Source organism: Alexandromys fortis, unplaced genomic scaffold (genome assembly GCF_014885135.2).
Source record: "Alexandromys fortis isolate MF-2015 unplaced genomic scaffold, M_Fortis_MF-2015_v1.1 scaffold_263, whole genome shotgun sequence".
Classification (NCBI taxonomy): domain Eukaryota; kingdom Metazoa; phylum Chordata; class Mammalia; order Rodentia; family Cricetidae; genus Alexandromys; species Alexandromys fortis.
Window position 1 is genome coordinate 1507879 of NW_026068165.1, and position 12827 is coordinate 1520705.

General features: G+C 44.6%; 1 protein-coding gene across 1 annotated transcript; it reads left to right on the forward strand.

The window, feature by feature from the left end:
- The first annotated feature begins 5784 nt into the window (after window positions 1-5784).
- On the forward strand, window positions 5785-12598 carry LOC126492032 (17-beta-hydroxysteroid dehydrogenase type 6). The gene is made up of 4 exons (XM_050128131.1): window positions 5785-6106; window positions 9730-9988; window positions 10494-10657; window positions 12381-12598. Exons 1-4 carry the CDS (start codon window positions 5794-5796, stop codon window positions 12596-12598), a joined length of 954 nt encoding a protein of 317 aa, XP_049984088.1. The 5' UTR covers window positions 5785-5793.
- The last annotated feature ends 229 nt before the right edge of the window (window positions 12599-12827 follow it).

Sequence of the window (12827 nt, forward strand, 5' to 3'; positions counted from 1 at the left end):
TACAGAAGGACTTCCCACATCATATACTGATTCATGGGTTGTGGCCAATGGAATGGCTAAATGGAAGGAACATGATGGATAAATTTGGTTTGAAAGACACTTGGGGAAGTATGTGGGTAGATCTGGAGGGCATCTCTTGGTGCAACCACATCCTGTGAATGATTCAAGTCATTGGGAAACTATACCACCACCCAGGCAGGATAGTAAATGGTCCACACATTTCAGTAATGAAAACATGAGTTCCTCCTTCAGGTAAGGACTGGGGTCCTTGCCAAGGGTATAGGAAACACAGAATAGGTATCATAAATAGCAGTGAAGGTCACATGACCAATTACAGACATGAGGCTGGTCATCGCTGTGAATGCTCTTGTCCTGTTTTGTTAAGAATAATGCATCTTTGGAAACACACAGCTGGTCAGAGTGCAGAGAACAAAAGTGTCTATGGGGTTCTCGGCCATAAAGAGACTTCTACATCAGATCTCCCTTTCCCAAGGATCAGAAAATATCTTAGAAGAGGAGGCTGAAAGGTTGTGAGAGCCAGACTTCATGAAATCCCAGGCAAAAACAGTATCATCTGTACGTGACAGGTTGGCTGCACTCATGAACTTATAGTATCTGTGGTTGCTTGAACAAGACAGGTGCAAATTCAGGGCAGTCAGCATCCCAGCTTGGAGTCATGGAAGGGCTCACAAGGCCCTACCCCTAGCGGAGGAGCCATTTGTTGACAGAGGTTTCTGTCCTGCCCGGTTCTGCAGCCATTCAGTCCCAAAGAAACACAGAGAGACATACATTAATTATAAACTTGTTGGTCCAGTAGCTCAGGCTTCCCTTTAACTAATTCTTAAATTAGCCTATAATCTCTGTCTGTGTTAGCCACGTGGTACTTTTATCAGTAAGGCATTCTCATCTTGCTTCCTCTGCAGCTGGGTGACGACTACAGACAGACTCTTTCCTCTTCCCAGAATTCTCCTGTTCTCTTTGCCCACCTATACTTCCTGCCTGGCTACTGGCCAAGCAGAGTTTTATTATTAAAATACAAGTGAGAAATCTTTACAAAGTGCAAGACCATTGTCCCACAGCAGCTGTTGATACCTGGTGGTTGCTGGGGGAGAAAGAATGATTTCCTTAAGGGTGTGGCTCTTAAAGATGGTAGGTTGGCTGGGGTGGCGCACGCCTTTAATCCCAGTACTGGAGGCAGAGGCAGGCGGATCTCTGGGAGTTCGAGGCCAGCCTGGTCTACAAGAGCTAGTTCCGGTACAGGCACCAAAGCTACAGAGAAACCCTGCCTCGAAAAACAACAACAACAACAACAAAAAAAAACCAAAACAACAACAAAAAAGATGGTAGGTTGGCTATCCTCCAGGGAACAACCCTACACTGTGTGTATATGGGCAGCACTGAGTGGATTCAGTGAGTTATTAAAAAACAAACAAACAAACAAACAACAACAACAACAACGAGGCAGCTGGAGAGAGATTCCTTAGCCGTTAAGAGTGCTTGCTGCACTTCAGAGGACCTGGGTTCAATTCCCTGGCAATAACAACTGTCTAACTCCAGTTCCAGGGGATCTGATGCCCTCTTCTGACCTATGCAGCTACCAGACACATTCACACACATTAAAAATAAGTAAATGTTTTAAAAAGAACATGAAGTTGGGAGGAAGGTAAGGCATTGGGGGTAGATCTAGGAGGAATTGGGGGACAGGTGAGGTGTTAATAGGATCAGAACGCTTAGCGTGCGTGTATGAAATCCTCAAAGAACTGATAAAAAATACTACTCAAAAAGACAGTAGCTGGGGCTGGAGACAAAAAAAAGACACTGAACTGGGGCTCAGAGGTTAAGAGCATTGCCTGCTCTTCCAAAGGTCCTGAGTTCAATTCCCAGCAACCACATGGTGGCTCACAACCATCTGTAAAGAGGTCTGGTGCCCTCTTCTGGCCTGCAGACATGCACACAGACAGAATATTGTATACATAATAAATAAATATTTTTTAAAAAAGACAGTAGCTAGGTGTGGTGGTGTTCACATTTAATCTCAGCATTTCGGAGGCACAGAAGCAGGCTTTTGAATTTTGTAAATTCAAAACGAACCTGGTCTACATAATGAGTTCTAGGACAGCCAGAGCTACACAGTGAGACCCTGTTTCAAAAAACTACAAAAAAGAAAGTGTGTTTTTAGTTGTGTACAGGATAGCTAGGTGGAATTATGACATTGTTGTTTTCATTTGGAAAGCAGGGTTGACTGGTGTCAAGGTGACATAGGGTAAAATTTTGATAGTTAATCTTTCAGGCTATCAACTTGATCAGATCTGGAATCAATGAAAAAAATGCTTCTGGGCATTTTTGTAAGAGTATTTTCTGGAAGGATTAGCTGAAAGAGGACGGGCCCTCCCCAGAGTGGGTGGCACCTTCTGGTGGAGGCCTAGACACAAAGTCCGAGGGAGAAGCAGTTGATTTTTTTTTTTTTTGCCAGCCTGCCTTACCCCCACACCAGTGAGAGATGCCATCCTGCATTAACACTGGAACTCTGCTTTCTTGGCTGAAGACCATAGACTGAAGACCAGAGGCTCTCCCAGGAATCCTCGAGGCCTTCCGGGACAGACGGGGACCACTGAGCTACTGGGTTCTCAGCCTGCCTAACGTTCAGAGAGTCACCGTAGAAGGTCAGCACGCATTGTGTAAGCCAACCTAAACATTCCCTTTGTAACATATATTTTTACTCCCTCGATTCTTCTCCTCTAGAGTCCATGTGTGTGTAATGTAATTGATCTTGTTCCCCTCCGTTCACATCTCTTATTCCTCTCACACTCTATGGATCCCCCTTTCCCTAACAAGCTCCTACTCTTAAGTCTTTTTGGGCAAGAGACCCTCTGAGTTTAATTAGGGTTCCTTGCTTGAGCACGGGTGGGGAGTTACTGACTGCACCATGGACACCTGATTCAGTGGCCACATCAGATCCTGCATTTTCTGCCCTGTTTTCACACTAAGGCTGAAGAGTCAACAGAGAATAGACTGAGGTTTTTTTTTTGTGTGTGTTTTTTAATATATTTTCCTTCTCATTTTTTTTTATTAAAAATTTCTACCTCCTCCCCTCTTCCCGTTTCCCTTCCCCCTCCCTCTCCAATCCAAAGAGCAGTCAGGGTTCCTTGCCCTGTGGGAAGTCCAAGGTCCTCCCCCCTCCAACCAGGTCTTGGACTGAGGTTTATTCGTTCATTTTTGGTTGTTTGGGGTAGGGTCTGGATTTGTAGCCCTGGTTGTCTTCCAACTTGATGTAATCCCCCTGCCTTTAGCCTGACTAGCACAGGGATTATAGGCAATCTGCTGCCACACCTGGTCCAAACGGACTGCTTTGTTGATGGTTGTGCATCAGTGCCTCACAGCTTCTGGACTGTCTGCTTCGGAGTGAATGTTGAATTAATGTTTGTTGAATGAAAATGATGTTTGATCTTACTTAATAATATGTAAGTATTATTCTCTCTCTCTCTCTCTCCTCTCTCTCTCTCTCTCTCTCTCTCTCTCTCTCTCTCTCTCTCTCTCTCTCTCTCTCTCTGTGTGTGTGTGTGTGTGTGTTTCAAGATAGGGTTTCTGACTGTCCTGGACCTCACTCTGTAAACCAGATTGGCCTCGAACTCAGAGATCTGTCTGCCTTTGCCTCCTGACTGCTGGGATTAAAGGTGCGTGCCACCACCACCCAGTTATAAGCTTATTTTCTAAGTGGATAAGGGTTGGGGGGAAAAAAAAAGAAAGAAGTACAGAGAGAAACATATACAGAGGTAATGCAAAACCTGTACTTCTGGATGTGGTAGGATGTGGTAGCCAGTCTTTTGTTCCAGCTACGTGGGAGACTGAGAATTATCTGAACCCAGGTGTTCAAGGCCAGCCTGGGCAACGTAGTAAAGTCATTAAAAAAAAAAAACCCACTAAAACCTGTCTTCTGTGGCATACTGGAAACTGCTTGCTAGGATTAAAGAGTAAGCTATAAGAAAGAATATGGCAAAGCCAGGTTGTTGTTGGACACCTTTAATATCAGCACTCAGCAGGTAGAGGTGGGCAGATCTCTGTGAGTTCGAAGCTATCCCAATCTACAGTGAGTTCCAGGACAGCCAGGGATTGTGGGGCAGCTTCATCAGGTCTTTGCACCTCCACACTTACCTTTGACCTCTATTCATAGTGATTAGATTCTTTAGCCAACACTTAGAGACTGACAGAAAGGGTGGTAGTTCTTCAGGACTCCACACAGAAACAGGCAAACTAAACTAATCTCCCCCTTTTAAAATTTATTTACTAATGCACAGTGTTCTGCTTGCATGTATATCTTCAGGCCAGAAGAGGGCGCCAGATCTCGTTATGGATGATGTGAGCCACCATAAAGATGCTGGGAATTCACTCAGGACCTCTGGAAGAGCAGCCAGTGTTCTTAACCTCTGTGCCATCTCTCCAGGCCTAGAACTGTTTCTGTAGCTAGCCTGAAAAGCAACGGGCTAATGCATGGCCTCCTGGAACCAGCTCTTGTAGACCAGGCTGGCCTCAAACTCACTGAGATCCGCCTGCCCCCCCTCCCCCCATGCTGGGATTAAAGGCGTGTGCCACCATCGCCGGTCCTGCATGGCCTTTTCATTCTGACACTCACACATCAGTATACTTCGTTATTTGTCCCCCTCTCCTTACCACCTTTGTTGGTCCTCTTTCTCCCTGAACAGTTTTTGCTTTCATGTCACTTGTATTTCATTATCTTCTTTGACACAGGGTCTCATGTAACCTCAAACTTTCTAGGTAGTAATTGAGGGCGACGTCAAATGTCTGATCCTCCTGTCTCTACCTCAGGGAACTGGGATTACATCTTGTGCCACCACACTTGGCTTATAAGGTGTTGAGCCTCTAACTCAAGGCCCAATACCAATGGAGATACATCCCAGACAATGAAATCGATTTCAGCAGCGATGCAGACTGGTCTGTATTTACAAATATACGTCGTATCTCACACAAGCAATTGGGTCTTCTGATTTCCCCACAAACAAATCCCTGTTTAATTTCCCCTCAACTGCCACTGGAATAGCTTTAATTTTTTAACCTTTATTTATTTTTTTAAAATATATTTATTTATTTATTATGTATACAATATTCTGTCTGTGTGTATGCCTGTAGGCCAGAAGAGGGCACCAGACCTCATTACAGATGGTTGTGAGCCACCATGTGGTTGCTGGGAATTGAACTCAGGACCTTTGGAAGAGAAGGCAATGCTCTTAACCTCTGAGCCATCTCTCCAGCCCTTTAACCTTTATTTTATGTGTGTAGATGTTTCACCCGCGTGCATCATGTGATGTGGTGCCCTCAGAAACCAGAAGCGGGCATCGGATCAGAACCCTGGGACTGGGTTACAAACGGTTGCTAGCTGATGTGGGTGCTGGAAACTGTATCTGCTGGAAGACTCTTAACTGCTGAGCCGCTTCTCCAGCCTCCCCTCCACACCGTTTTTCTTTCTTTGTAGCACATGTAACTTCTTCTTCTGTCTCTGCAGCCTCTCGCATAGCCTAGGATAGCCTAAAACTTGACATATGGCTAATGCTCTGGCCTCTACCTTTCTGATACCGGAATCACAGGCATGTGCCACAGCACCTGGCGCTGGGTATATACCTTCTGTTAAGGTATCTGACACGCTGCACTGCACTCTCTCTGGTTTTCTTACTGGCAATCAAGTCCAGGGCTGGTGCAAGTTCTCTTCCACTAAAGTATATCCAAAGCCATTTGCCTGACAACATCTATTCTCTTTTCGTTCAAGGATATTCCCTCAAAATGTGGTTCTACCTGGTGACCCTTGTGGGCCTTTACTACCTTCTGCGATGGTACCGTGAGAGGCAGGTGGTGAGCAATCTCCAAGACAAGCATGTCTTCATCACGGGCTGTGACTCAGGCTTTGGGAACCTGCTGGCCAGACAGCTGGACAGAAGAGGCATGAGGGTGCTGGCTGCATGTCTGACGGAGAAGGGAGCCGAGGAGCTGAGGAAGAAGACATCAGACAGGCTGGAGACAGTGATCCTTGATGTCACCAAGACAGAGAGTATTGTGGCAGCCACTCAGTGGGTGAAGGAGCGTGTTGGGAACAGAGGTACAAAGAAATATTTTCGCTTTTAATTTGTTTAGGCAGGAATATTCCAAGTTTTATAGTGTATACATTCCAAAAACATGTTTTAAAACACTTTGTCACTTGAAGGACTGAAATTTTTTTCTTTTTAAAATAGTCAATATAGTGGTAATTATCTATTTTCATTTTAAAATTCATTTTTAAAAAAATATTTATTATGTATACAGTGTTCTGTCTGTATGTATGCCTGCACACCAAAAGAGGGCACCAGATCTCATTGTAGACGGTTGTGAGTCACCATGTAGATGCTGGGAATTGAACTCAGGACCTCTGGAAGAGCAGTCAGTGCTCTTAATCTCTGAGCCATCTCTCCAGTTCCTAAAATTCTTTCTTTGATAATTCCATGCAGTATATTTTTTTCATATTTTTTTCTGTCCCCCAACTTCTTCCAGCCCCTTCCCCTAAGCCAACTTCATGCTCTTTCTGTCTCCTAAAAATACCTTTAATCCCAGCACTCGGGAGGCAGACGCAGGTGGATCTCTGTGAGTTCGAGACCAGCCTGGTCTACAAGAGTTAGTCCCAGGACAGGCTCCAAAACCACAGAGAAACCCTGTCTCGAAAAACAAAAACAAAAACAAACAAACAAATAAACAAAAAAATAAAAGCCAAAGGAAAAAGGCGCTGAAAAGCACGGAGCCTGGTGTGTGGTGCCTGACTGCTCCTGAGCAGGAGCCTGCCGAGACCGTGTCGCTGTACCCAGCTGGTGTCAGCACTGAAGAAAGCTGACTTCTGTCTCGCAGCCGCAACCGATGTTGATAGCATCTTGGTTAGCAGTAGGATTTGTGCCCACTTCCCCTTCGTTATGCAGGGATTTTGTCCAGCTTGAGCTTGTGAAGGTCTTGGACTTGCTTCCATAGTCTCTGCCTTAAAAAAGCTATTTATGAAAAAAATTAAAAAGCTGGGCGGTGGTGGCGCACGCCTTTAATCCCAGCGCTCAGGAGGCAGAGGCAGGCAGATCTCTGTGAGTTCAAGGCCAGCCTGGTCTACAAGAGCAAGTCTTAGGACAGGTTCCATTGCTACAGAGAAACCCTGTCTCGAAAAACCAAAAATAAAAAAAATAAAAAATAAAAAAGCTATTTTTTAGAAAGTTATTAGGTTTTCTTTTAGAATTTCATAGTATGTTTTGATCATATCCATGCCCCTCCTAACTCCTCTCGGATCCATCTGTCCTTTCCTACCCAACTTTGTTCTTTTCCTTCTTCTCCGTCTTCTTCCACCCATCAAATCCAACTTGTACTCTTTGTATATTTTTGCATGTGCAGCAGCCCTCCACTAGAGTGTGGTCAATTTACTAGGGGTTACACTCCCAGCAGCTACCGATTGCCAAGAGCTCCTCTGCTATGGGTATGACTTTGTGCCCACCTCTTCTCACCACGTAGGAATTATGTCTGGTTGAATTTGCACAGATCTTGTGCGTGTCGTCACAACCACTGGGAGTCCGTGCGTGCAGCTCTCCTTGAGTGTCCTGAATATGCGGTTTTCTTGTGATCATTGCCTCTGGTTCTTACACCCTTTTCCCCCTTCCTCTGTAAGATTCCTGAACATTGCGGGCAGGAGTAAGATACAGGAATCTCATTTAAGTCTGGGCATTTTGAAGTCTCATTTTCTGTACTTTGGTCAGTTATTGGGTCTCTGTATTTATCACCGTCTATGAAAAATGGAAGCTCTTCTGATGAGGGCTGAGAGACGCACTAATCTGTGGGTGAATTGATGGCTCACGAGGGGCCATTTTAACACTAAGTCTGTTTATCAGCATAGTGGTAGGGTCTCCCCTAGGACCTGTGACCCGTGACCTGATAGCGGTGCCAGGTAAGGGTTTTAATCCAAGCAGAAGATAGGAGTTATTCCGTGACGTTTGTGCCAGTGTTGCTCCATAGGCTGGTCTTGCCAGGCCAGTCACCAGCATGGTTCGCAGGACTTGTGACTAGGGAAGATGGGTGGTTAGATTATTTCTCAGATAAGACAGCCTTGATGACGGAGAAGAAGGGCCTACTCAGTAGCGGTGAAGTTTCTAGATCAGCACCAGCTCGATCTTTCCATGTTCTATGACTCAAGAGTGTGTTTTCAGCAATAGAGACTTACTGTCAAGTTAGAATTTCCAGATACATATGGCCTACTGACCCTAAATCAAGGTGTCATGACCTTTTGTAGTGTCTCATTTCCTTGGGAATGTTTGCATGAAACATTCATGTTATACAGAAATGTTACATGGAAAAATGAACTCCATACATTTATAGACAAACTTATTAAATTTTCTAAAAATTTAATTATTGGGGCTGGAGAGATGGCTCAATGGTTTAGAGCACTGGCTGCTCTTCCAGAGGTCATGAGTTCAATTCCCAGCAACCACATGGTGGCTCACAGCCATCTATAATGAGACCTGGCGCCCCCCTTCTGGCATGTGGGCATACATGGAAGGAATGCTGTACACATAATAAATAAAAAAATTAATTATTTTATGTGTTTTGGGTATTTTGCCTTTGTGGATGTCTGTGTACCACTTATGTCCCATGGGGCTAGAATAACAGAGTTGTGAAGATCCATGCGGATGCTGGTGATTGAGCCCAGGTCCTCTGGAAGCGCCCCCTCTCCAGCTCCATTAAGCAATTCTTTATGTTCAGGAGATTTTTAGATTTCCTTTCTCCTTTGAAACAGTGCCTGGTGAAACCCAGGCGGGGACTATAAGCTTGTACAACCATGCTTGATTTCCCTGACCAAAGTTTTGGTTCCACATTCTCCACTACTAAACTTCAAATAATACACATGGTTTTCATTTCTTTCTTTTTTCTTTTTCTTTTTTTGAGATAGGGTTTCGCTGTAGTTTTAGAGCCTGTCCTAGAACTAGCTCTTGTAGACCAGGCTGTCCTCGAACTCACAGAGATCTGCCTGCCTCTGCCTCCTGAGTGCTGGGATTAAAGGTATGCATCGCCACTGTCTGGCTATTGGCTTATGTTTCAGTATCACTATTCAACGAAGGAAGTCAGGACAGGGACTCAAACAGAGCAGGAACCTGGAGACAGTAACTGATGCAGAGGCCATGGAGGGATGCTGCTTACTGGCTTGCTTCCCATGGCTTGCTTAGTGTGCTTAGAAATTATAGAAACCTGAACCACCAGCCCAGGGATGGCACCACCCCCGATGGGCTGTCCCTGCCCCGTCAATCTCTAATTTAAAAAAATTCCTTACAGCTGGAACTTACATAGACATTTTCTCAGTTGGGGTTTCCTCCTTTCAGATAACCATAGCTTGTGTCATGTTGACATAAAACCAGCCAGTACAAAAACCCCAAACCCAAACCCCTTTCTACTAATATATTTTATAATTAATATATATGTTTATATATATATATTTCCATACACACACATATATTTCCAGACATGCTAGTTCACAGTTGTAATCCCAGCGCTTGGGAGGTCGAAGGATCATTAGTTGCAGGTTAGCCTAGGCTATGGAAGGAGATCTTGTCTCAATTTTATTTTTCTTTTCTCTAGAATTTTTAGTTGTTTATTAACAGGAAATTGGTCAATGTAAGTCGTTGTTACTTTTATCAGAAATCCAAAGTCTTGATCTACATTCTGTTCTCTTAGGACTCTGGGGTTTGGTTAACAATGCAGCCGTTTTCCCACCAATTTCCTACATCGAGTGGCTGAAACCCGAGGACTACATGTCCGTCTTTCAAGTGAATCTCATTGGTTTGGCCCAGGTGACTCTGAGCATGCTTTTCCTGGTGAAGAAGGCTCAGGGCAGGATTGTCAATGTCTCCAGTGTTTTGGGAAGAGTCGCTTTTTTTGGAGGATTCTACAGTTGCTCCAAGTATGGCGTTGAAGCATTTTCAGATATACTAAGGTAACCAGCTAACCAACTCTATTAATGATAAAATCAAAAGTCCCCAGAACTTGGCTGCTGCGGGCATCGTACTTTGTGCTCTCACAGACTCAGAGGGAACAGGAAGTCGACTGACTGCCACACTGAGTGAAGGCTGAGATAAAGACCCCAAAGTCTGCCCCACAGTGACACACTTCCAACAGGTGTGGCCCAGATTAGAGGTGTGCCCTCCAGCCTCGAGGTGGGGGTTAAAGGCTGTGTCGTTCATCCTCCTGCCTCCAACAAGGCCACACATTCTAATAGTGCCACTCTCTATGAGATTATGGGATTATAGATATGGGGTCCAGTTACATTCAAACTATCACACACACATACACACACCACACAGAAAGAGAGAGAGAAAGACAGAGAGAGAGAGAGAGAGAGACAAAGACAGAGAGAGAGACAGACAGACAGAGGAACTGAAATAGAATTTATTTTCATCTAAGGAGATGAATTCATTTTCATCTAAGTACTTTCATTTCAGGCGTGAGGTTCAAGATTTTGGGGTGAAGGTCAGCATAATTGAGCCCGGGAGCTTCAAAACTAGAATGACAGACCCAGAGTTAACCATGGAGAGAAGCAAGAAAGCCTGGGAAGCAGCCCCTGAGCACGTCAGGGAATCCTATGGACAGCAGTTTTTTGACAACTGTAAGTTATTGTGTGTGTGTGTGTGTGTGTGTGTGTGTGTGGTGTAGGTCTGCATGTGTGTGGGTGTGTTTGCACATGTGGAGAGCAGAGGAGGAGAACTTTGGGTGTCATCACTCACCTCCACCTTAGTTTTTGAGACAAGGTCTCTGAGTGACTTTGGGGCCTGGCAGGTCCCAGCATCTATTATCTCCATCCCACCAGTGCCGGGGTTACAGACATGGCCTGGCTTTTCCGTGGGTTCTGGGGCTTTGTCTGGTAAGTATGTTACCTCTAACCCCAGAGCTTCTCTTTTGGTAGAGCTTATAGAGATAATATGTGTGTTGTATAAGAAAAAGGAAGGGAGACAGGTGGCTTCTGTGGGCATTCTTTGCCATGCACCACATCCTAGGAGTACCAGGCATGGTTCTATTTATATGAACTGCCCAGGCAAATCCATAGATTAGGTGTTGTCTTGGGTTGGGTGGATTGGAGAGAAGTGTGGCTTCAGGGTTTTGTGTTTGTGTGTGTATGTGTGATTGTATGCATATTAATGTGTGTATACATTATGTTTGAACTGGGTCTATATGTATGTGTGTGTGTTTATGTGTGTGTGCGTGTGTATGTGGGTGTATATATGTGTGTGTGTTTATGTGTGTGTGTGTGGGTGTATATATGTGTGTTTATGTGTGTGTGTGTGCGCGTGTGGGTGTGTGGGTGTATATATGTGTGTGTGGTGTCATGTGGTGATCGATCCCAGGGCCATGCATGTTCTAGGCAAGAACTCCACCATTTATCCACATCCCCATCCTACGAGGTTTATTTTAAGAATGCAGAAATATTATAAAATTCACATGTGATGGTTACACAAATATAAACACACTAAAACCCATGGTTTGTACACTTTAACTGGCTAGATTTTGTGATATATAAATAACTCAAATAAAATGCACACATTTACAGGTGAGGGCCAGCAATAGAGCTCAGCTGGTGATGGTGCTTGCGACATAAGCCCGAGGACCTGAGTTCAATTCTCAGAGCCTGTATTAAAGGTGCAGGACAGAATCAACCCCACACAGCTGTCCTCTGACCCCGTGCATGTGTATTGTCTGCAGACATATATAAATATACACACGATAAATAAATAATCAAATTTGCAGTTGAAAAGAAAATCCACGTACATATATTGAATCAGTCATAGAGCTGAGTTTTACAAATAAAATTTACTACTGGGCCATGGTGGTGCACGCTTTAATCCCAGCACCTGGGAGGCAGAGGCAGGAGGATTTCCGTGAGTTTCAGGCCAGCATGCTCTACAGAGGGAGTTCCAGGACAGCCAGGACTACACAGAGAAACTCTGTCTCAAAAATAAATAAATAAAATAAAATTTACTAAGGCTGGGTGTGTTGGTACACACCTTGAATCCCAGAACTTGGGCGGCAGATCTCTGTGAGTTTGAGGTCACTCTGGTCTACAGAGCAAGTTACAGGACAGCCACGACTACACAGAGAGACCCTGACTCAAATAAACAAGAAAATCCCCAAATGTAATTTCCTAGAATTAAATAAAAGCTAAGGGTTGGTCTTTATGTATGTGGCCAGGGATGACCATACCAGGAAGCAGAGTTCTGCTCTGGAACCCTGGTCCTTGCGAATGTAACTGGAGTTAAGACGTCCATTGAACAAGCACAACAAAACCCTCAAACGATCCAGAGAAGACTGCTGACCTCCTTCCTCTGTTTCTTTAGTTTACAGAGTCACCAAACAAAACTTGATGATGAGCAACACCAACCTGAACGTCGTCACCGACTGCATGGAGCATGCGCTGACTTCTACGTATCCACGCACCCGATACTCTGCCGGCTGGGATGCGCAGTTTATCTTCATCCCTCTATCTTATTTGCCTACGTCACTGGCAGACTACATATTGACCAGATCTAGGCCCAAGCCAGCTCAGGCAGCCTGAAGGATCCTGGTTCAGTGAATGAAGAACTCATTCCCATCTCAGGGGTTGTTACTTCAAATCCAAGATGCCTGTGCAAATAAGCTTTCTTGCCTAAATCATTTTCCTGGCCATTCTTGGAATTCCCCTTTGTATGCTGTGAATATGACTGGTTAATTAATAAAGAAAACTGGCTTGGCCTGATAGGGCAAAAGAATAGAGGTAGGCAGGGAAAACTAAACTGAATGCTGGG

Coding starts and splice junctions, on each gene's coding strand:
- LOC126492032 (XM_050128131.1), top strand. CDS start 5,794: ATGTGGTTCTACCTGGTGACCCTTGTGGGCCTTTACTACCTTCTGCGA. Junction 6,107..9,729: donor GGAGCGTGTTGGGAACAGAG/GTACAAAGAAAT, acceptor CTGTTCTCTTAG/GACTCTGGGGTTTGGTTAAC. Junction 10,658..12,380: donor ACAGCAGTTTTTTGACAACT/GTAAGTTATTGT, acceptor CTGTTTCTTTAG/TTTACAGAGTCACCAAACAA.